At 35.0% G+C, this 23,082-nt stretch overlaps 1 protein-coding gene across 1 annotated transcript; it reads right to left on the reverse strand.

The window, feature by feature from the left end:
• Nucleotides 1-472: 472 nt before the first annotated feature.
• LOC131068745 (protein MANNAN SYNTHESIS-RELATED 1) lies at nt 473-18,316 on the reverse strand. Its single transcript, XM_058003995.2, has 6 exons — nt 17,534-18,316; nt 17,297-17,438; nt 17,141-17,211; nt 14,463-14,548; nt 1,171-1,762; nt 473-1,034 (listed from the first exon to the last, which is right to left on the reverse strand). The coding sequence occupies exons 1-6, from the start codon at nt 17,645-17,647 to the stop codon at nt 756-758; spliced, it is 1,284 nt and encodes a 427-aa protein (XP_057859978.1). The 5' UTR covers nt 17,648-18,316; the 3' UTR covers nt 473-755.
• Between the last annotated feature and the right edge of the window lie 4,766 nt (nt 18,317-23,082).

Below are 23,082 nucleotides of genomic sequence, written 5' to 3' on the forward strand. Positions count from 1 at the left end.
ATTACTTAAATATACAGCTGAGCATTTACTATTTCAAAATACACATTGCCTATAGCTGTCGATCATTTAATCTAGATTATTTATGCCTACATGTTTGCATCTTATTGGATTAACCTTGATTGAGTTTAGGGAATGTTTATTTTATCTTTCCAATAATTGGCTATAGTAAAAGAGTTATATGTTGCTGATTTTAAATTATTGGTCAAGGAATCATGCACCATGTACTGTTAACTGTATTACTGCCATGGGGTATGCTAAATGAAATTTGTCCCTTGAAATGTTCTATCCAGTGCAAAGGATAACCTCCACTATTTTAACTCAAGCCATTTTTCTCAATAAAATTCCAGCTTCAAACTATTAAAAACATTTCAGCAAACAACAGGTTATATGAATCAAATTTGTCATATCATCAAATTAAAGGAAGCACTCGTCTCAAAATTATCTGAACAAATAAAAATGTCCCAAGGAACAATTTGGATGAAACTCGAGAACACTATTTATTAAATGAAAAAATATTGCAATCAGCAATTGGTAACTTACAATTTCTACTGCATGGTCACACCCACCAAGCTTTCTTTTCTTGGAAATCCATATTTGACATTAAAAAAAATAATTTCTAGGATAAGTCCTGAAATGCAGGAGGTAAATTCTCAATCTTCTTATCGCTAGAAGCAGCCCAAATTGGTGGTTTTCTGTTTTGGCATTCTGGCTCTGGCTAGTCCTTCAAAATTTAATGGCTATTTAAATGACAAATCTTAGCAGAAGCATGAATAGGCTATATGATTTTTGTCAATTATATAACGTGAAATGGAATCTGACAACATATCAGTAGAACTTTGTCTGGTTGTGGGTACAAGTATTTGTGTTCGCCCTGCTGCTATCCTCTGTCCAGCAACATTTGCATAAAACATACCAGAAATTGCAGGCACAAAGACGTCACTTTGTGAACAAATGTAAAAATCAAGCGCTCTTTCAAATTCTGTTTTTCCTGAATGAAAAAGCTTCATCTTTTCATCAGAAGGCATACTAGTTTCCTGTCAAAATAGAAGATCAACGTAGTTAGATAATGGAATTCTTCCATCTATACATTATGAACGCATACAAATGATGAGTTGGCATGATTCAAATAAAACAGATCAAAAATATCAAGGCCAGAAAATAAATAAATACCTTGGTATAGACATTTGGAAATATATCTTTAAGAGAATTGAGGTTTTCATGCCATGTTGACTCTGTCAAATAGAGCGGGGTGTCTTCTTGGAACCCAATTTTTCTCAAAAAAATGCCAACATCTTGTGCTCCAAAACATTTTTTGGTTCCCGATTTGAGACTCCCATCAGCATTTTCACAGCCCCTGTGGAGCAAAATGTCCATTCTTAAATCTACTGCAACAAAATGCCTAGACGATCCATCTTCTGCATCACGTAATTTCTTTAGCATTTTATCTCCCACCATCCGAATCTCTGGGCGAAATTCTAGTGCGCCATACATGCCAAGGCAGCGGATAGATTCCATTTCAGAGTTTGACCCTTGCTTGATTTTCATATCTATTGATGGAAAGACAATACTGAGCATGATGCTGCGTTTCTTTCTAAATAATGGTTCAACATTTTCTGAAATATATTGTTCGGTGACCCTGTGTGGAATCCTCACAATAACAGTTTTTCTGGCTATCTTATTATTAGGTAATTGCCTTGCCACTTTAACCACACCACTGAGACTGTCGATAAACTTATCAGCATCATAAATTTGCTCAAATTTACTGTTCAAGATAAGTGCACATAAATGCTGATCAGGTTAATTGCATAAAAGCAAAGAATAACAGTTTACATGAAACTAGAGATCTTGAGTCCAACATACAAAGATATTCATTGTTAGTATAATTTTGAAATCACTTACAGTGCAACCCTCTATGCACAGATTACAAAAGGCAGTAAAAAATCTGTCATAGCTATCTCATTTATAGCTGGTCTGTTTTGACAATACATAAAGATTTAAAAGGACATGTACACTATTCTATTTCATCGATACCTTAGCTACACTAATTAGTGATTATATTCATCTGGAGTGAATTTAATGGGATAAGGTGATAATTAGTGCAGTTCACAGGCAATTTATATGCTTTGTCTACTCTCATATTCAGCCACAAAAGCTTATGCAAAAGATTCAAGCATGATTACTACTGTCAAAACTGGAAGAAACAAAAGATGAATTGCCCCAGCATCTTATTCTCTCTCAAACAAATGTCACACAATCTAGTAGGAAAAACTCAAAAAAACTTGGTAGTACATGCCCCTTTCTCAATACTTTCCCCATCTTATGTGTAGCAATAACCTACCATTAGGGCATCTACTAGGCTGGTTGATTTTAGAGGCATCCCCAAGACTAATATATTACCAGTTCTAAAGTGATCTCTTATCAATTCTTTCTCCATTTTTTATATGTACCAATCACTTAGCATTAGGGCATCTATTAGACTGGTTAATTTTAGAGGCATCTGAGAGACCAAATAAGTAATAAAAGTGATCATTATAGAATTCATCTTTGTTATGAAGGGTACCCAGTGCTTTAATGAAACTGTAGAGAAATTATTATACATAGAAAATGGACTATTAACACTTTTAGGTCAAGTGACATGGTGGCCCACAGCATTTCCCATTCATTAAAATATCATGGGATCAAGGTGGACTCAACTAGAGTAAAATGTTGCTGTAATCGAGTAGGTGCTCTTAATGTGTCCTTATAAACCTCCTTTGACATTTGAAAAACTTTATCATCTCATGCTTACCTTTCATTAATCACTTAGCCTCCCTAATCCTCCTTTCATTCATTTTAGTGTGCCTCTGGAGCATTTTTCAACCAAGGTTGAAAAATGCAACTAATTCAACTCTGGGTGAAAATGCCCAAAATGCCCCTTCGCTGATTTTCTCTAGAGTACACAGATTACCTCAATCACAGTCAAATACATTGGTCACCTTGGAATTAGATCTAGCAATCGACATCTGAAAATAATAAACAATTTGCATCCTCTAGCACATTTACAGCAAGTCTTCACAATGGCTCACAAGTTCATCTTGGGAGGACAAATAGAGACTTCACCAAAGGAATCTCATCATGTGCTAATGATGGAATAAAATTTAAATGAACACTGTCAATCACAACAATCTTAGGCATCAATAAGTGTTGAAGTATTAGCAGCGTGAGACTTAATTTTTATGATCGCCGACCAAGAATTATTTATAGGCCGACTTTAATTGAGTCGCCACTCTTCTAATTGAACAGTCGTCCACTCATATGTAGGGGCACGATGCACATATAAATGCATATGGCAACTTCATTCTTTGATATCGAATTCATTCACTCACTCAGATCGCTCTCCTTCACTTATCATTCATACTTCAGCAGTTCAGATTTACTTATAGCAGTTCGATTCTTATATCAAAGAGGTCGATATATATTATAAAGTGGTGCCATTATTATAGTCTAAGTTACCGATTCGGGTACAGGTATGGATACAGATACAGGTACGGATTCGCGGGTACGGCAAAAAGAATTGTTCCCTGGGTACAGATACGGGTATGGGTACGTCCGTACATACATACATACATGTTCAAACATTATAGACTATATCATTGTATAACTACAAGAAGAGTGATACTCATAAATCCATAATTGCCAATAAATATCAAAGAATAGAATATTTTGATACCTCATTCATAATTTGCAAAAATGAAGATACTCAAGTTTCAAAATGTCGTTACACAATGAAAATTCAAATTATAATTGATTTTAAAATTCATGTTCTTCATCAGAAGAGTCAAGGTCAATATCAACATTTGGTTCAATTTCATTTGAACCACAATCAATTGGATTGCCACTACCACTAGCTGTGTCAAGTGCAGAAGCTGGTTCGATTTCATTTTTCAAACATTTGACAAAATGCCAAATCATTAACAACACAAGGAAAGTGATTTCACAAAACATAAGCAAACAGCTGCTACGTATGCATAATGTAAATCAACTGAAATCAATCTCAGTATTACTGATATAAAGTTTAGTAACCTTGTGTTCATATGTATAGTTCGCAAATGCAACTGAAATGATATTTAATTGCTTGCTTGCTGGCATATTCTGATAAAAAATGCTGTCACAAAGTTATGGGAGCGAAACTGAGGTTTTAGTTTATGAAACTATGCTTGGGTACGGCCCTTGGTACTTCCTGGATGCCTGGATTCTCTGTGGATTCTTCACAAAAGGACCCATAGAGAACCCAGGTACCTAAGAAGAACCCAAGCCGTACCTAGGAAGAACCCGAACAGTACCAGTACCAGGACCCGAGCTAAACTAGAAGAATCCGGTAACTTAGATTATAGTTGCAGATTGGCCTTGTGAGTGGCCTCATAATTGGCTTTGTGTTGGCCATATTGTAATTGAATTATTTCAATATATATAAGAGATATTGTTGCTGGGTTTTTTCTCCCTCAAGTAGGAGGGTTTTTCCAGGGTATATTGCTGTGTTAATTGTTCAAATATTATTTGAGTTCTGCTTAACCTAATTCTGATCATAAAAATAACATGGTACCAGAGCGGGTTTAAGAAAGATTGTGATTAGAATTGATTGAGCATCAACTCTCATTTGTTCTTCTCATTCTTAAAAGTGTGTCTATCCTAGCATCAAAAATGGTCAATGGACTCAAGGTCGAAGATAGATTTGATGGTGCCTCTAACTTCACCTCTTGGAAGTTTAGAGTTCTAATTGCACTAGAAGAGAATGATATTCTCGAATTTGTGGAGAAGGAAGTGCCCAAACCTGATGATGAGAATGAGAAAATTCAATGGAGAAAGAATGGCACAAAGGCCAAGAAGATCTTGATTGATTCCGTAAAGGATCACCTTGTGCCTATTATATCCAAGTTGAAAACGGCTGGAGAGATGTTCAAGTCTTTGGAGGGATTATATGAGATCAATAATACCAGTAGAGCTCTTGCACTAAGGCAACAACTACATCAAATCAAGATGGCTAAAGGAGATTCAGTCACCTCCTTCTTCATGAAGATCACTGAATTGAAGGACCAACTATATGCTATTGGAGATATAGTTGAAGACAGAGACTTAGTGATGTTGGCTTTCAATGGTCTTCCTCAATCTTGGGAACCCTTTATCCAAGGTATTAGTGGAAGATCTAAGATACCAAAGTTTGATTGCCTTAGGGCTGATTGTATTCAAGAAGAATCCCGATTGGCTGCAAGAGGGATTGGTCGAAGCTCCCACAATGAAGACACTCATGTACTTGCTGCTCAAACTTCAAAGAAGAAAGGAAGAGAAGGGAGAAAAGGAAATTTCAAGAGGAATAGAGACAAGAAATCAGATGCTGCTCCTCATTCAAAGAAGAAGAGAAATCTCTCTCAAATTCAATGCTTCAGATGTGACAAGTATGGTCACTATGCTCAAGATTGCCCTACAAGACCAAAGCAACATGCTTCTATGGTGGATGTTGGTGAAGTATCTCCTCAAAGGGAATCTAGAGACAACAAAGAAGGGTTTCTATTCATTTAGGCCCTATCAAGCAATGTTCCAATTGATAGCAACACATGGTTGATTGATAGTGGCGCTTCTTGACATATTACAAGATATAGAGAGCATCTTTCAGATTTGGTGGAAAGAAAAACCAACCTTCAAGTCATAATCGGAGATGATGCTTGCTATTCTGTGAAAAGTGCAGGAACCACCTCTCTTCACCTAGATTCAGGCTTTCCTCTTCACTTGAGTGATGTCTTGTTCGTACCAGGCATCAAGAGGAGCCTTATATCAATTTCAGCTTTAGAGGATAAAGGATATCAAGTTGCATTTTCAGAAGGGAGAGTTCTTGCCTAGCGAAAAACAGCTAAGGTGATTGGTGTTCGCCAAGAGAGTCTTTATAAACCTTCCACCAGCCCAATTCAAGCATTACTACATGATTCTTCCAATTCAAGTGAGCTATGGCATAGGAGACTTGCTCATCTTCACTCCAAAGCTCTTCCATCCATGCAGAAGATGGTTAGAGGCCTTCCGAAACTTAGTGAGGAGCATGATGGTATTTTGTAAAGGATGCGCGATGGGTAAGAATTCTAAAGGTCCTTTCCATAGTAGTGAAAGTAGATCAAAATGCATTTTAGATCTTGTTCATTCTAATTTGTGTGGACCAATGTCTGTGGCATCCTTGAGTGGTTTTTGGTATTATGTAATTTTCATTGACAACTACTCTAGAAAGACTTGGATTTATTTCTTGAAATCAAAAAAGAATTTGAAGAAGTGATTGAAAAATTCAAAGAATTCAAGGCACGAGTAGAAAATTTGTCCGGGAAAAGGATCAAGGTTTTGAGATCTGCTAACGAAGGAGAATACACCTCTGGAGGCTTTCGTAACTTTTGTATTGAGGCGGGGATTAAGAGGGAGTTTTGTGTTCCTTACAATCCTCAACAAAACGGGGTTGCAGAAAGGAAGAATAGATCTATAGTTGAGCCAGCCAAAGCCATGATCCATGATCAAGATCTACAAACCTTCCTTTGGGCAAAAGCATCTAGAAATGCAGTGTATGTTCAGAATTGAAGCCTTCATCGAATATTGGAAAATATGACTCCCGAAGAAGCATTTACAGTTGTGAGACCTGAGGTTAGTCATTTGAGAAAATTTGGTTGTCCTGTTTATATTTGTGTGCCTAAAGACAAAAGAAATAAGTTAGAACCATCTGGCAAGAAAGGAATATTTGTGGGTTACAATGAATCTTCAAAAGCCTATAGGATTTATATTCCAGGACAGAAACAGATAGAGATTAGCAGGGATGTCTTTTTTGAAGAAGATGTTGCATTCAAAAGATCCAAAGGTTCACACATGGAGATAGACAATGAAGAACAGGAGACTCTTCAAGACATGGGCGTTGATCATACTCCTGAGATTCAGAGGGAGTCTACTGATCCGATAGAGACCATTGATCCAGTTGAGCCCTTGGAACCTACTGATGGTCCGAGAGACATTGTCATAGGTCGGAAGAGACCTCTATGGTCTAGACAAACTATGCAAGAAGCAGAAAATTATGTAGCTCCTCGAGGCACCCTTAGAGAAAGCAAGAGACCTCAAAGGTTTACAGGATATGTGGCATTGATGAGTCACATCATTGATTCTGAGCCTTCCACTATTGAGGAAGCTTCAAGTCAGCATGTATGGAGAGATGCTATGGATGAAGATTATCAATCTATTATCAAAAATGATGTTTGGGACATTGTTCCGAGACCTATAGTAAAATCAGTTGTATCTTCCAAATGGCTTTTCAAGATCAATCATGCAGCTGATGGAAGTATTGAGAAGTACAAAGCAAGATTTGTAGCTAGAGGATTCTCTCAAAAAGAGGGAATAGATTATGAGGAGACATTTGCTCCAATTGCTCATTGTACATCCATCAGGACAATTATTGCCATTGCAGCAGCAAAGGGATGGAAGCTCCATCAAATGGACATGAAGACAACATTTCTTAATGGCGTGATTGAAGAAGAAGTATACATTGAGCTACCTAATGGCTTTGTGATTCATGGGAAGGAATCTCATGTTTGCAGACTATAGAAGGCTTTGTATGGCTTTAAGCAAGCTCCTCGTGCTTGGTATGAGAGGATTGATCGATATTTGATGGGCTTGGGCTTCTTCAAGAATGACGTAGATTCAAATCTCTACTTCAAGGTAATTGATGGCGAGGCTATAATATTGGTTCTTTATGTTGATGACTTATTTATCACTGGAGAAGATCATCTCATTGACAAATGTAAGGAGGAGTTAGCTTTTGAGTTTGAGATGAAGGATCTAGGTCTTATGCATTACTTTCTAGGATTGGAGGTATGGCAAAGACCCAATGAAATTATTCCAAGTCAAGGGAAATACACCATTGATATTAAAGAGATTTGGAATGATGGACTGCAAGTCCATGTCTACACCTATAAAAAACAAATTTGAAGAAGTTGAGGGAGTCTGCAACTAGTTCAGATTTAGTAGATCCTACCATGTACAGGCAGCTGATTGGTTCATTGATGTATCTAGTCAATACTAGAGCTGACATTTGTTATACAGTAAGTGCTCTCAGTCAATTTATGTGAGAACCAAGACATTCATCTAGTTACAACAAAACATATCTTGAGGTACTTGTGTGGCACAATAGGATATGGTTTGAAATATACTTCCAGTGCAGATTTGAAGTTACAAGGTTACACTGATTCTGATTGGGCCGGGAGAGTGACTGACTGAAAGAGCACATCTAGTTGTTGCTTCAATTTGGGGTCTGCCATGATTTTTTGGTGCAGCAGGAAGCAGACTTCTATAACACTTAGTACTGTAGAGGTTGAGTGCATTGCAGCATGTGTTGCAGCTCGAGAAGCAATGTGGCTTCGAAAGCTCCTTGCAAGATTGTTTGGACAGTCAGCGGAGCCGACTGTCATTCACTGTGACAATCAAAGTTGTGTGAAGCTATCTGTCAATCCAGTGTTTCATGACAAAACAAAACATGTTGAGATCAAATACCATTATATTAGAGATATGGTACACAGGAAAGCTATTCAGTTGAGATATATTTGCACTGATGAACAGACGGCTGACATTCTCACCAAGCCTCTCTCCAGAGTGAAGTTTGTGTACTTTCGAGACAAGCTTGGAGTTGTGGAGTATATAGCCCTTGCTGAGAGGGAGACTCGGCATGAGTGATCTTTTGTGACTTGCCTTAATGCATCTTTCTCTAAGACGGAGAAATTTGAGGTGAAAGCCCTTGTTAATGCATTTTTCTCTGAGACAAAGAAATTTGAGGTGAAAGCCCTTGTTAATGCATTTTTCTCTGAGACAAAGAAATTTGAGGTGAAAGCCCTTGTCCATCTTTGAGACGAAGATGTTGTTCCTTCCACCCTCTGGGTGTAGCCATGGTGGATGTCATGTTGAGAGACTCCATGACAACATCATGTTGAGAGACTTCGTGATGAATTCTTTATACTTGTGTTTTTCCACATGGGAGTAGCCATGGTGGACATCATGTTGAGAGACTCCATGATGACATCACATTAAGTGAGTCCGTGATGGGCACTTGTACCCATGTTTCTTTCCACATGGGAGTAGCCATGATGGACATCATGTTGAGTGACTCCATGATGATATCATGTTGAGAGACTCTGTGATAAACCCTTTTCACTAATGGGTGTAGCCATTGTGATTGTCATGTTGAAAGACTCCATGACATGAGTATCTGAGAAAATATCTCCCTAGCTAAGAGGGAGTGTTAAAGTATTAGCGGTGGGGGACTTAATTTTCATGATCGCCGTCCAAGAATTATTTATAGGTCGACTTTAATTGAGTAGCCACTCTTCTAATTGAAGAGTCGTCCTCCTTGTGAAGGAGGATGACTCATATGTAGGGGCACGATGCACATATAAATGCATAAGGCAACTTTATTCTTTGATATCGAATTCATTCACTCACTCAGATCGCTCTCCTTCACTTACCATTCATACTTCAGCAGTTAAGATTTACTTATAGCAGTTCGATTCTTATATCAAGGAGGTCGATATATATTATAAAGTGGTGCCATTATTAATTTATTATAGTTGCAGATTGGCCTTGTGAGTGGCCTCATTATTGGCTTTGTGTTGGCCATAATGTAATTGAATTATTTCAATATATATAAAAGATATTATTGCTGGGTTTTTTCTCCCTCAAGTAGGAGGGTTTTCCCAGGTTATATTGATGTGTTAATTGTTCAAATATTATTTGATTTCTGCTGAACCTAATTCTGATCATAAAAATAACAATAAGTACTGATGTGTAAGGATTTCTATATCCGTCTGTATGTCTCCTATTGCTGTTAAACTTCACAATGTGGTTACTCCAGTCAAAGATGGAGATCTCTGTGCGACAAGTCCCCCAGTTAAGTTTCTCTTTGCCATTCTTTATGTTATTTAGTCAGTTTATTTCGTTTTCTTTACTGGACGTTTTGGACACTCTATCTCTTTGCATTGATTACAAACTGCCTATTGAGTCTATGCCAAAATATTCCCCTCCTCTTATTAAAGCTTAGAGACTTGACCATGCAATTCCTTAGGTTTATACATTTGGGTGAACCAGATGTGAACCCTCCTTTTGATTGGTTTGCTTTCTTATTTTCAACCATATTACTCAAATCTTTTATCTCAAACCTTTTAACTTCAAGAGTCCCAAAAGCTATTCATCCATTCTCACAGTTTACCATGTTGAATTTAGTATCGCTGATGAGTACCCAACTTGGACTACTTTCACTCAAGATTAACCTACATCAAACATAGATGCAATCATGGTAGGAGCCACAACTCATAGAAACACCATAGAAAAATTGGACGCTCAAAATAAGCAAGTTAAAACTAGGTCCTACCAAAAACTCTTTGGAATTGACAGTACGGAAAACCTGTCAATGTCCAAACTTTACCTGAGGATGAAGTGTACTATGACAGTGATATACTAGAGGAAATTGAGTTGGATCCACATGGTACTCAATAAGATGACGACCATTGCATTTCTCAAGGTTACACTCCTGAAATGATCAGTTATATAAAAAAATACCCCCAAGTATACTGCAAAGAATCCTAAATCTCTCTAAAGGTCAAATGCTATTCACATGCACACAGAAAATATCCCTGCATTGTTAATGTCTTCCTTTCCTATCGCTTCTCCTTATGCTATTGCCTACACGATAGCTTTTTTACCAGGACCAATACCACTACAGCCATAAACACTTCCAGAATGGCAGGAAGGGCTACAGAAATAGGGAATTTTACCCAAATCAATATTCCTCAGTTTACACAATCTTTACAAACTTTTACACTGCTCTGTATACTTAACCACTGCAAAGTCAGAAAATCCAAAAATTTCACTACCAAAAGAATCTCATTTGGATGTGCACAGTTTCATGCTTCAAATGATTGACTGAGCACATCAAATGCAAAAAGTAACTAATGACCAAATGCTTCAAATGAGAACTCAGAGAAATAACATGTTTAGGGTCCCCACTTGCTTTGTCATGCCCCATACCCTGTACCTCTTAGTGATAGATTATCCAAAACAATAAAAAATGATACCCTATCACTGTGTGTAACTTCCATGGATATAAAAAGTGTCACTGCTAGTATCACTTTGAAAGTATTCAAGATCGCATCGCCCTTCTAAAGGAATTTGGCAACATCTACATAAAATGGACATTGCCAATCAATACTCTGTAACTAAAAAAATTGCCATAACACTTACTAGAGATGCCCTAGAATGGTAGAATACTATAATCAATTGAAACCTCGTACAATTTGGAAATCGAAGATCTCATCAGTGATTTTGACAAGGAATTCACAACTGAGAATCTACCTGAAGAGAACTAGGGGTGCCTCATCAAAGAAAAACAAATAAACAATGAAGCAGCCCACAATTTTATCAAATGCTGGAGAAACTGAGGTCACAGGACCAAACAGAACATGGTAGACAATCTTCTATTCAACTTCTTCATGATAGCCTTGCAACCCAAATTGCAATACAAAATTAGGTCATTCACACTTAGAACCCTAGAAAAAGCCATTAATAACTGTGGAGGATGAAAATGTGAATCAAAATAGAATGGAACAATGCAATGAAGCATCAAATTCACATCCATACTCACTCAATAAATCCTGAAATCTGTGCATAAAATCAAATGATAAATTATAATACCATAGCAAAGATCTTAGATTGTTATATTGTTTCTTTGATATTTGCTTGAATGCTTGATGTGTGGGTTGCTCTTAAAGTAAGATAACCATGATAGCACAAAAATAGGATGATAGCTTGATACTTAATACTTGATAGATAGGAAAGCTTGCTTGCTTGTGTAGATGATTATGCTCTTGCTTGGTAATAATGCTCTTGATAATGATCTTGCTAGCTAGGAAAAGATGTGAAATGGAGGATTTTATTTATATGATTCACTTAACATTTGATCTACAATGGAGACAAATTAGAAAGATCAATGGATAAGAAAATTTAAGATACGGAATAGCACATGGATTGATGGAGTGGAAGAATTAAAAGGGATAAAATGTGTAAGTCTGGTTAAAGAAATAAATAAAATATTTATTTTATTTATTTTTTAAGAGAATGAGATATTCAAATAATTATTTAAAATTTATTTAATTTTGGAAGAAGTGTTAGCTAGTCAAATAGTTTTAAAAAAAAATTTAATTAATATAATAAGAAATTAGGATAATTAATTTTTTTATTATTATAGCTGAAAAAGGAAAAAATTATTTGATTATTGTGGACCAAAAGATGAATTAATTAAGTACTTAAATTATTTCATTAATGTTGGGGGGGAATGATGAATTATTAAATAATTAAAATAAATTTAATTAAAATAAAAAAGAAATTGGGATAATTAAAATTATTTTATATTTAATTAAAAATAAAAAAAATTGGAATAGTTAAATAATTAAAAACTATTTAATTATTATAGATGAAAAAGGGAAATATTAGCTCAATTAAACAATTAAAAATTATATAATTTTTATGGATAGAAGAATAGATGGGAAAATGATGAGATAACAAGATGAAAATGCATTAGTCATTTTTAGGTGTTTACAATGACAAACAACTCATGAAAACATACTAAACAACCACAAACTAGGGTTCTTCAAGGAAATAAAAATTGTCACAGAGCTGTGATTATTTGCAAGAATTCGGTATTCATAACCCACATCTGAGTACATTCATGTATAGAATCCGTAAGAGACCAACTTTTATAGGGATTAAAGACATTTGGCACGAGCTTAGTAAGTGATTGTTTTAATGATTTCGATATATAACTCATGCCAAAGTAGATTCATAAATTCAGCAAGCGACCAACATTTATCAGGATCAAAGGCATTTGGTACTAGATCATAAAAAATGTTTCTGAAATTCTTTCTTTAAGGTTGTGCATGAAATGCTTCAGTTTTTTCAGGAGTTGTGTATATCAATCTTTTTATGGCAACCAAATGTGTAATGCTCAACTTTCAATCGGCAGTAAAAGGGGGCAGTTGTTTCCAGTACTTTAGGCCAAATCAAGCAACTTTGACCCATACAAGCTATATCCAGTCATGTTGGGGCCTGCTTGGAAGTTTAACATGTATTCTATCATTCTATCTTAAAGAGGCAAGATGAAGATTAACTAAATGCTAGCAGGATGAAACTGACAATATCTACCCTTAACTATTGATAATGATAGCAATAAAGGGAAGTGAAAGCGGCAATGGCAGAGTAAAAGGATTATGCAAATAGCAGTTTGCAGTGCTTTTCCTGAAGTTGCAAGCTTTTAGAGATGCACAATGCTATGCCTCAATTATATATTACTGACCAAATCCTGAAAGAAAATTAAGTTAGGGTAGGTGAAGGCTTCCCTTTAGAAGCACCACCAATGGGTGACCAAAATTTTCTTCTGGGAAGCGAATATGCTAGTCAAGGCTAACACATCATTATAGATCAGTAATCTGATATCCTTCATTACTTAAAGATTAAAGTCTATGTAGATCTCTTGGTTGATAAGCATACATATCTAGGGCAAATAACTTACCTTGATATTAAAAGCTGAAACTACATTGTTGATTTACAGCTTAACAGTTGTTCCGCATCAGATGTCAGTACTAATTTTCTTTTTCATGCTAACGGAGGATGTTATAACCAAGATATGTGAATTAAAACTGGTATCCTTCAAGGCCTTTTGTGATATATGAATCACATTACTTTAGTATGTTGATGTTTACTTTCCAAACCCTGGTTTGCTAATAATAGAATCAGCTAAACTTTTAAACAACTAATCCATTGATTCTTCTCTGGTACACTGCACGAAACTAATACTGGAAAAAGAATGTTAGACTTGACTCTTGAGGGCAAAGTTCTGATGCACAGTCTCCTTTGGCTAGCTTTCAATCTTTGGGAATTAAATAGGCAACATATTCTTTGGCATAAATATATGATATTTACATAGTCATGCACAAACTTGTAAAATCAATCAGATGATTGAAAAATCTGATATGGGGCTTAACATAACAAGATCATGTTTCATGGATTGAGTATATAAACCATACGTCATGCATTAAGCTCATGTGTATTTGCAACATGCATACACAGACCTTCAACAGGATCCTAACAATATGGTGTCCTCAGAAATGTTAGGTCTTAATCACCTGGGAACTCAAATTTCATCTGGTTCATAGTTTGGTAGCCAGTATCCTCAGTAGATGTTAAAAATTAAGCTACCAGAGATGGCTTAGCTTGCAAGGTTCAATTTAAAATACAAAACGGGCACATATACACCCAAGAAAGTCACTCAATGGAAAATCTTTCTGCTTAAATCTGTTGATAGCATTTTCATCAAGAAAACTAGTTATCACCATCTACCAGTACTAGGTAGGATTTAAAATCAATACACTAACCTGTTTTCATCCTCTGAACTTTCTTTTATCTGTGGAAGTATCAAGGTTGCTCCTAAATACTTAGCAACCACCACTGCATCTGCAACCTGGTCAGTGAAGGAAGTCAGATAAGAAGTTATGATGATAGAAGATCGCAGAAATGACTAAGTAGATACAAGCAATACAAAGAAATCTTGATACTTAAACCAAAGCCATATTCCAAAGCATCCAACATCCAAAATGAAGGCACCACAAAGCTAAGTGCAATTTACAGATCATCCCAAGATAACAAATTGCCAAGGATCAAAAGATTTATCTAAATCTATGTTTACACCTGAAGCGGCTGGCATCTGTTCCAGGGATGTCATATGAACACCGTTTGCTTGTCCCAGCAACAATATACATTTGATCAGCACAATTGCATTTTCTTGACATCTAAAGTAGACCTAATGTTTTAATCATTAATGGTTATCCTGGGATTTGATCTCTTATTTGTTATGGATCAAAAATGGGCAACAGAATATAAAGTTGGCACAAAGTTGTTCAATCAGTGTTTGAATGGCACATAACAATATTAATTGGGAAAAACAAAGCCATATTGTAGTGAAAAAACCCTGTAGAAAGGCAATAAACAAATGGTGGCTGAAGGGCCTACTGGAAGCCACCTATTAACCAAGAAAACACTAAAAAGCACTGCCAATGAGATCATAAGCACATACAAGCATGAAGGGGCGGACATAGGCCACTTGGGGCACCCAATATGTATTACAGAGGTGTATAAATACTTCACGGTGACCCTCCTCCACAACCCTTGTCATAAGTTGTCCTCCACTCTGGCTGTATTAGGATTGGAAAAGGTCTGACTTAAGTAATTTCAAAGAGCAAATTGATCATGGAGGTGTCAACTTCCTTGAAGATGCATCTTTGGTCATTGGCAATTGCTAATACCTAAGACAGATGGTGGCTTGTCCTAAAAGGTGATTTTCTAATATTTCATTTATGATTATCCTTTGCATAATTCCTGTTACAAAATTTATGCATTTATACAGGGATATAGCTGCCAATTATATATATTTGAGAACTATTAAGTAAGTTCCCATGAATGTCAACCCAATTTGGAAAGAGTATGACCTTGTTCGGATAGACTATGATATCCTTGCCTCAATATAAATCTCTTTTTTGTCGTACCATGACAATATATGAGCTATGATGGCTTCCCACCCCCTTCTTTTGTGGAATGAAGATTATCTGATGAATAAAATTTTTAGGCATGACATATGAGCCATAGAGCCTTATTTTAAGGAAATTGCTGTGGAAAATGGAGGGTATAGAGGTAGTGAGCAAAAAAAGTGAATGTTTCTGACTCCACAATAGATTTTGATTAATTCATGTTGACTGCATGAGCCCCCATAATTGATGTTTCTGCACAAATATGTAGCACTTCTTATAACCTATGGACAGGAATCGAAGTCTTGTGTGTTTCAGGTGTGTTTATGATATTTACATATGCATCATCACCTTAGAGCTAACCCTGGAATCATCTCAGTGTTGTCCTTTACAATGGTCCTCATCTCAGTGTGAAGGCAAAAGGTTTGTAAGAGCAAGGCTAGAGCTTCCATAAAATATTTCATTAAGCATGTTTTGCTAAAAGAGAAAATTTCAAATTAATCGACATTTCAGATTTTCCCCTTCGAATTTGGTATTTTGTTCTTCATTTTATGAAAAAAAAGGGGATAAGTAGAAAGCAATTTAACATACAAAACTTGGTGGCATGGTAAGTGGCCCTGAGATCTACTCCAAGGCACGAACTGAGTATCCAACCACCCAAAAAGATACAAGCCAGTCTATAGATGGAGCAGGGGTATAAAAAAGTCATGTGGTGTCAACCCCAATGGCAGCATTAGGAGGCAGATCACAATCTTTAACCCAGAAACCAACCTGTTGATGGATTTGAAAGGGACATCCGACATTGTTTTCACCCTGCTATTTCTTTTCTTCAGAAATACTTCAATTGAGGTGAGGGAACTCGTCTTTGCAAGGTGGTAGGGTCTAACTGCTAGCCTTTTCACAATTTGGAATCTATATTGGACAGGAGACCGGCCATCTAAAATTCCTAGTCTCCTATACAACCCATTTTGAATGTGTTGTATGAGAAAGATGAAATGGATATGATTCAGCAGTAATTGGATCAATCAGCAAGCGGAGCTCATAATTCAAGTTTGATGGAGCTCGTTAACTCGTTGGTTCCAGGATTTAAGATATATGCAATGCTTTAGCTGATTCTATTAAATCTAGGGCTCTATCATTCTTAGGAGCTTGAACTTACTCTAAAGGGTGGCTATTACATGTAATTCCATGTCAGATGAATGTATAAACGGTCTTTAAAGATTTCAGATTTTCATAGTCACATAATATCACGCATCTGGATAACACTGTGTAAAGCTTTTAATTCCAGTGTGCACCAATAGTGAATTACAAAAAGCTGATGTGGCTTCAGACTATATAAGAATAATTGCTCAAAATATTGTTAGATCCAATGCAGTTGTTTCGTATGGCAGCATGGACAGCAAGGTACACCGTGTTTGGCATTGCAATAAGCTTTCATAAGAGCGCAAAAGAAACATCTAGTGACCTCAATGAATCTGCAAGCAAATAGTTGGGGAACTCAAATTTTTGACAGCCAGCTGAAAAGAGCATACCTGTGAGAGATGATAAGAAGGACCATTTGACAATGTAAAGGAAACAAAGCCGTTGTTCTTCTCCATGCTTTCTGTTTCACCAAAAACACTATATCAGCTCTCTCCCGCTCTCTCTCTCTCTCTCTCTCTTCAAAAGCTCTCAAAATATAAACCCACCTGTAATTTTATCTTCCCAGCAAGGCTTCAATGCTGGTGCGGATAATCCCCACAGATTTTCAGGTTCTTTTCCCTTTGCAAGAAGCTTATTTGTAGCATACCGCGCATCTTGTAAAGGATTTGATGCATTTGAAGAGCTAACCTATTAAAAATTACGACAACAGGCACATGTATACTCTGTTAGATAACCACTCCAATTTTTCTGGCTAAGAAACCTTCCATAAAACAATGCCTTACCTCAAGAGCAGGAGTGTTATCACTGAAGTGGTCCTTTCTAATCATGTTCCCCAGCATTGCAAACATAGACAGTGTAAGGAAAGCTCCCCCAATTTGCCTTACATCAATAGCCATTTTGCAGATACAAAATGTCAAAATCCACAAGCAAAATTATGTGTTCTGCTAGGCTTATTAACTCCTAGGAAAACCTCGGACAAGCATAGCAGAACTACATACACTCTGGATCTGGGAAATGATACTTGACACAGTCCTTAAAACTTGTGCAACTGATGCAGCCTATATAAGGAAGTAAAACCCACGGGAAAACCAGCCAAGATTTAATCTTTCTGTGGATCTAGATGCCCAATCGATCTTTCCTCCCCAACCACTTCCACTGGCCACCTTTCCAGAAATTGCTCACCTGCTTGAATATCAGCTTTAATGATTGACAAACTACCTTCTAACAACAGTGACAGCTCATCTTCCTCGCCTCCCCTCTCATTCATCTTTATATGTAGGTACATTACTTCTTCCCCATTCTCAATTCACAGAATGCCATTAATTGCCCACCTATTTTATTTATCTATTAGCTTCCTGCTTGTCCTATTTGAAACTGTCTTGTAAAGACAGAGACCCATGTGGAACAGCTGGTTAGTGGGAGTAACCCCGCACAATTTTGTATTCAGCTTATTAATGAGAAATTATTTAAATCTGTTCACAACGGGTACTGTGCAAGGTAGTAGTAAATTGGCTCATGGGCAATTGAGCATAATGAGAAGGAATCCCCGTTTAATGTTCCCTTCCAAGAAAGCATAGAATCTCTCGATTCCAGACCTAACTAGTTCTTCGAAATTAGGGTCCCTATTAATACGAAATTAATCTAGATTGGAAGGTGATGACTGAGAAGTGAACTTATGATTAGCGTCTCCATCACTTGCTTATTGAAAGAAAGCAATGTGTAACTGTGTCAAAATGTAATGAATAAAATAGACTAGAACATTTTTTTAACATTTACAATCAAAGCAGAAAATTTGGATTATGGGATTGTTAAAGAATTCTGCAATGAATAAAATAGAATAAAAAGCCAGTCATTCATTCCTTGCTTACTCAATTTCTTAATTACTAAATTTAAAAAAATGTTAAAAATGATAATTAAAAGTTCATTAATAAATTTCACATGTATCAATAGCCCACCACTTGTACCTAGCAATTAAAAATTGTACATAATTATTGGTACTCATAGATTATTGAGGCATTTGTACATAAGTGTTTTTAAAAAAAGTTATTAGAGAAAAATGTATTTATTTTTAAAAGAATATGTATTGGATTAGTTGTGCAATTTTTGAGGTGGTTGTAGTGCACAGTTATTGGGACATCATTAAGTAAGTTTGGAGTGACACTTCTTAATTACCACTTTTGACCTTTGTGTATATATCAAATCATCCAACATTCTTTGTAACTATCCAAAGGCCAAAAATGGCTATAAGTAGTTAGGTCACGAAGACAACCAAAAAAGAACCATTGAAATTTGATGTATCGTTTAGGATATGTGGGTGCGTGAAGTTAAATATAACGGCTAGTAACCTTCCCCTAATTGTCTAAAAATGTAATGAATAAAACATAGTAGAATAAAATGTTAGCATTCACAAGGTCAAAGATAGTCTATCAAACAGAAAATTCACTTGGTACAATCCGTTCAATTGCATCAATAGTATAAGGATCCATTGACCTTGATAAATTTAGATTTATGATCATCTATAATATTATATTAAATTTTTTATAAAAAAAAATTCGAGTTAATTAGTCATAATCAATTAGATCAGATCTCATTTTTATAAATGAAGGAACACATTATCTTATTTCTTCAAATTACTAAATTTGATAGCTACATTGGGTGCACCACATGTAAATTTGTTTTTTAATTGAACATCTAAATCTCTTACGAAGGTAATCATTTCAATACCAAGGTTATGATTAACGAAAATGATAAAGAAGAGTCATTCCATTTGCAATCTAAACTCCTTTTCTTGTATTGCAAGATAATTTTACATCCACTAAGGTTACATCAGAAGGCCTTATCATGGTTGGCAATTTATGCAAAATGGGGCCCTATATAAAGATTGCAAAATTAGACATGATTTGTTTGGAGCATCTTCCATTGTACGTGGAACGAATGGGACTGACAAAATATAGGTAGGTAGCCCGCTTCGCCATATTCGAAGCCCATAGCAATCATGGTAATTAACTTTCTTTTTTGTAATTTGTAGCAAATTCGGAAAGAATGTTCTCTTTTTATCCCCACCCAAGCGCATATCCATTCTACCAACTCTAGGTATATTACTTAATATCTTGAGTCAACTACTCACAAATTAATTTAATATTTACAATATTGAGATTCTTGTAATTATAAATATTGTGGTATTAATTTTGTTTATATATTGAACTATAATTTAAGTATCTAAAATTAATTTTATTGGTGGTTAGAATGTTTGTTATGGTTTGAAAAACTAAAATATTCTTATTTAATTATTATCTATGTTTATAAATAATTTTTGAGAATTTTTAGGTTGGTGAGAGTAGGTCTAGATTCTAAGGGAATCCATTTTTTTAATTAATATAAGTGATTCAAATCTACAAGTTTAGTGGTCTAATGAGGTATACAGTTTTTGAGTTTAATGATTCAATATTTTTCTATGATTGAAATATCAATGATAATTTGTGAGATTCAATTGTGTGTGAGTGACGTCAAAACTCTCACACAATTGAATCCGGAAATTACAAATTATCAACATAATGGATTGTGGAAATCTAATGTCCTTAATTGAAACAACGATACCAAATTTTAACCAACGCATCATATTATTTTAGGAAAGATATATATTGTGCTAATTCATAAAAATGAAGGTGGAATAGAATTACACCTCAAAATATTGAAATTTACTATTGAGATTAAAGCTTTTGTACAAAATTTTATCTAAAGATTAATAGAAAAAAGTGAGTGTAGGGAGGAAGAGTTGAGATAGTAGGCCCGAAGAGGTAAAATTGAATTTTGATAAGCTTTCAAAAGAAATTTAGTTAAATGTTAAATTTTGATAGAGCTTTCAAAAGAAATTTGGGTTAGGTTGGTATTGGTTATGCGATACATGATCATCTCATAGGCTTTCTATTGGGAGGTTTGGAGAAGTAAACAAATAAGTATGTTGAATGGACATCTTTGTTAGCTGGTCTTAAAGCTATTTTTGAAATAGAATAGCAAGAGGTAGAAGTAGATGGTCATTCTCAAACAGTTGTCAATGTGATGTTAAAAGGTCATTATCCAAATTAGAAATTGAATGTGATGTTAGAGGAAGTTCAATGATGGACAATTGTGATTCTTCTCCCTCAAGATTTTTCATTGCTATAAAGCTCAAGTGTCATGTCCACATTTTAATGTAGACATAACACACACAACTAACAATGCTTCTTAATTTCACTAAATTTTCTTAAATTCAAGAGTTAACGTAGAGGGTCCTAGCCTCATTGCCCCCTACCAAGATCCAAATAATCATTCAAGTGAAGTTACATTAAGTTAAACATATTTTGATGGGATGAGTATATGACGTCTTTGAGTTTAATGGTTCAATAGATTTCTATGAGTGAAACAATGATACCAGATTTTAACATACACACCATATTATTTTAGGAAAGATATATAATGCTAATTCATAAAAATGTAGGAGGAATAGAATTACACCTCAAAATATTAAATCTTACTATTGAGATTAAAGCTTTTGTATAAAATTTCATTCAAAGATAAATAGAAGAAGGTGAGTGAGGGAGGAGTTAAGATAGTAGGATTGAAGACGTAAAATTGAATTTTGATAGACTTTCAAAATAAATGTAGGTAAATGTTAAATTTTGATGGCTTTCAAAAGAAATTTAGGTTAGGTTGGCATTGGTTATGTGCTACATGATCATGTATAGGCTTTCTATTGGAAGGTTTGTAGAAGCAAATAGATAACTGTGTTGAATGGGCATCTTTGTTAGCTAGTCTTAAAGCTATTTTTGAAAGAGAAGAGAAAAAGGTAGAAGTAGAGGGGCATTCTCAAATAGTTGTAAATGAAATGTCAAAAGGTCACTGTTCAAATTATAAACTGCATGTGATATTAGAAAAAGTTCAACAATGGTGATTGCAATTCTTTTCCTTCTAGATTTTCCATTACTAAAAAGCTCAAATGTTAGCACGTACACAACTAACAAAATTTTTTTAATTTCCCTAAATTCTCTTGAACTCAAGAGTTAATGTGGAGGGTCCTAGTCTCATAGGCCCTCACCAAAATCCAAATCATCATTTGGGTGATATTTGATTAAGTTAAACATATTTGGATGGATTGAGTATATATTAATCATTTGAGCATTAAATGTCATCCCTTGGATGAAATTGATTGACAACCTTAAGATTCTAGGGCATCTTGAAGAATGTTTGTTGTGGTTTGAAAAATTATATAATTTTTATAATTTATTTTTTATTTTTGTTTATAAATAATTTTTGAGAATGTTTAGGTTGATGAGAGGAGGTTTAGATTACAAGGGAATTAATTTATTTTATTAATATAAGTGGTTTAAATATACAAGTTTAGTGTTCTAACAAGATATAAAGTCTTTGAGTTTAATGGTGCAATAAAGTTCTAAGAGTGAAACAATGATACCAGTTAACCTACACATCATATTATTTTAGGAAATATACATATTATACTAATTTATAAAAATGTAGGTGGAATATAATTACGCCTCAAAATATTGAATTTTACTATTGAGATTAAAGATTTTGTATAGAATTTCATTCAAAGATAAATAAATAAAAGTGAGTGTAGGGAGGAGTTGAGATAGTAGGCTCGAAGAGGCAAAACTAAATTTTCATAGGCTTTTAAAGAAATTTAGGTAAATGCTAAATTTTGATAAGGATTTCAAAAGAAATTTAGGTTAGGTTGGAATTTGTTATGTGTTACATGATCTTGTTGGAGGCTTTCTATTGGGGGGTTTAGTTTGCTTAGGGAAGCAAATAGATAACTATGTTGAATGGGCATCTTTGTTAGCTAGTCTTAAAGACACTATTGAAATAGAATAGTAAGAGCTAAAAGTAGAGGGGCATTCTCAAATAGTTGTAAATGCAATATTAAAAGGTCATTGTCCAAATTAAAAGTTGAATGTGATATTAGAGCAAGTTCAATGATGATGATTGCAATTTTTCTCCTTCGAGATTTTTCATTACTATAAAGCTCAAACGTCACAATCACATTTTAATATGGACATAACACCCACAACTAACACATTATTTTTAAATGCACCAAATTCTCTTGAACTCAAGAGTCTGCCTGATTACAATCATACTCAATGTTCAACTTAGTATTTAATTCTACACCTTTAACACAAAATGAAATATTTCTCTATTCAACACTTAAATAAAATCTTGAATAAATTCACATTTTTCAAGATTAATATTTAAATAAAATAGTTTAAAAATTTTGATAAACCAATTAAATAACCTTTTGTAAAAATGTTTCTTGAATGGATATTCTATTTAATTTGGT

The sequence above is a fragment of the Cryptomeria japonica genome, chromosome 5 (assembly GCF_030272615.1).
Source record: "Cryptomeria japonica chromosome 5, Sugi_1.0, whole genome shotgun sequence".
Lineage (NCBI taxonomy): Eukaryota > Viridiplantae > Streptophyta > Pinopsida > Cupressales > Cupressaceae > Cryptomeria > Cryptomeria japonica.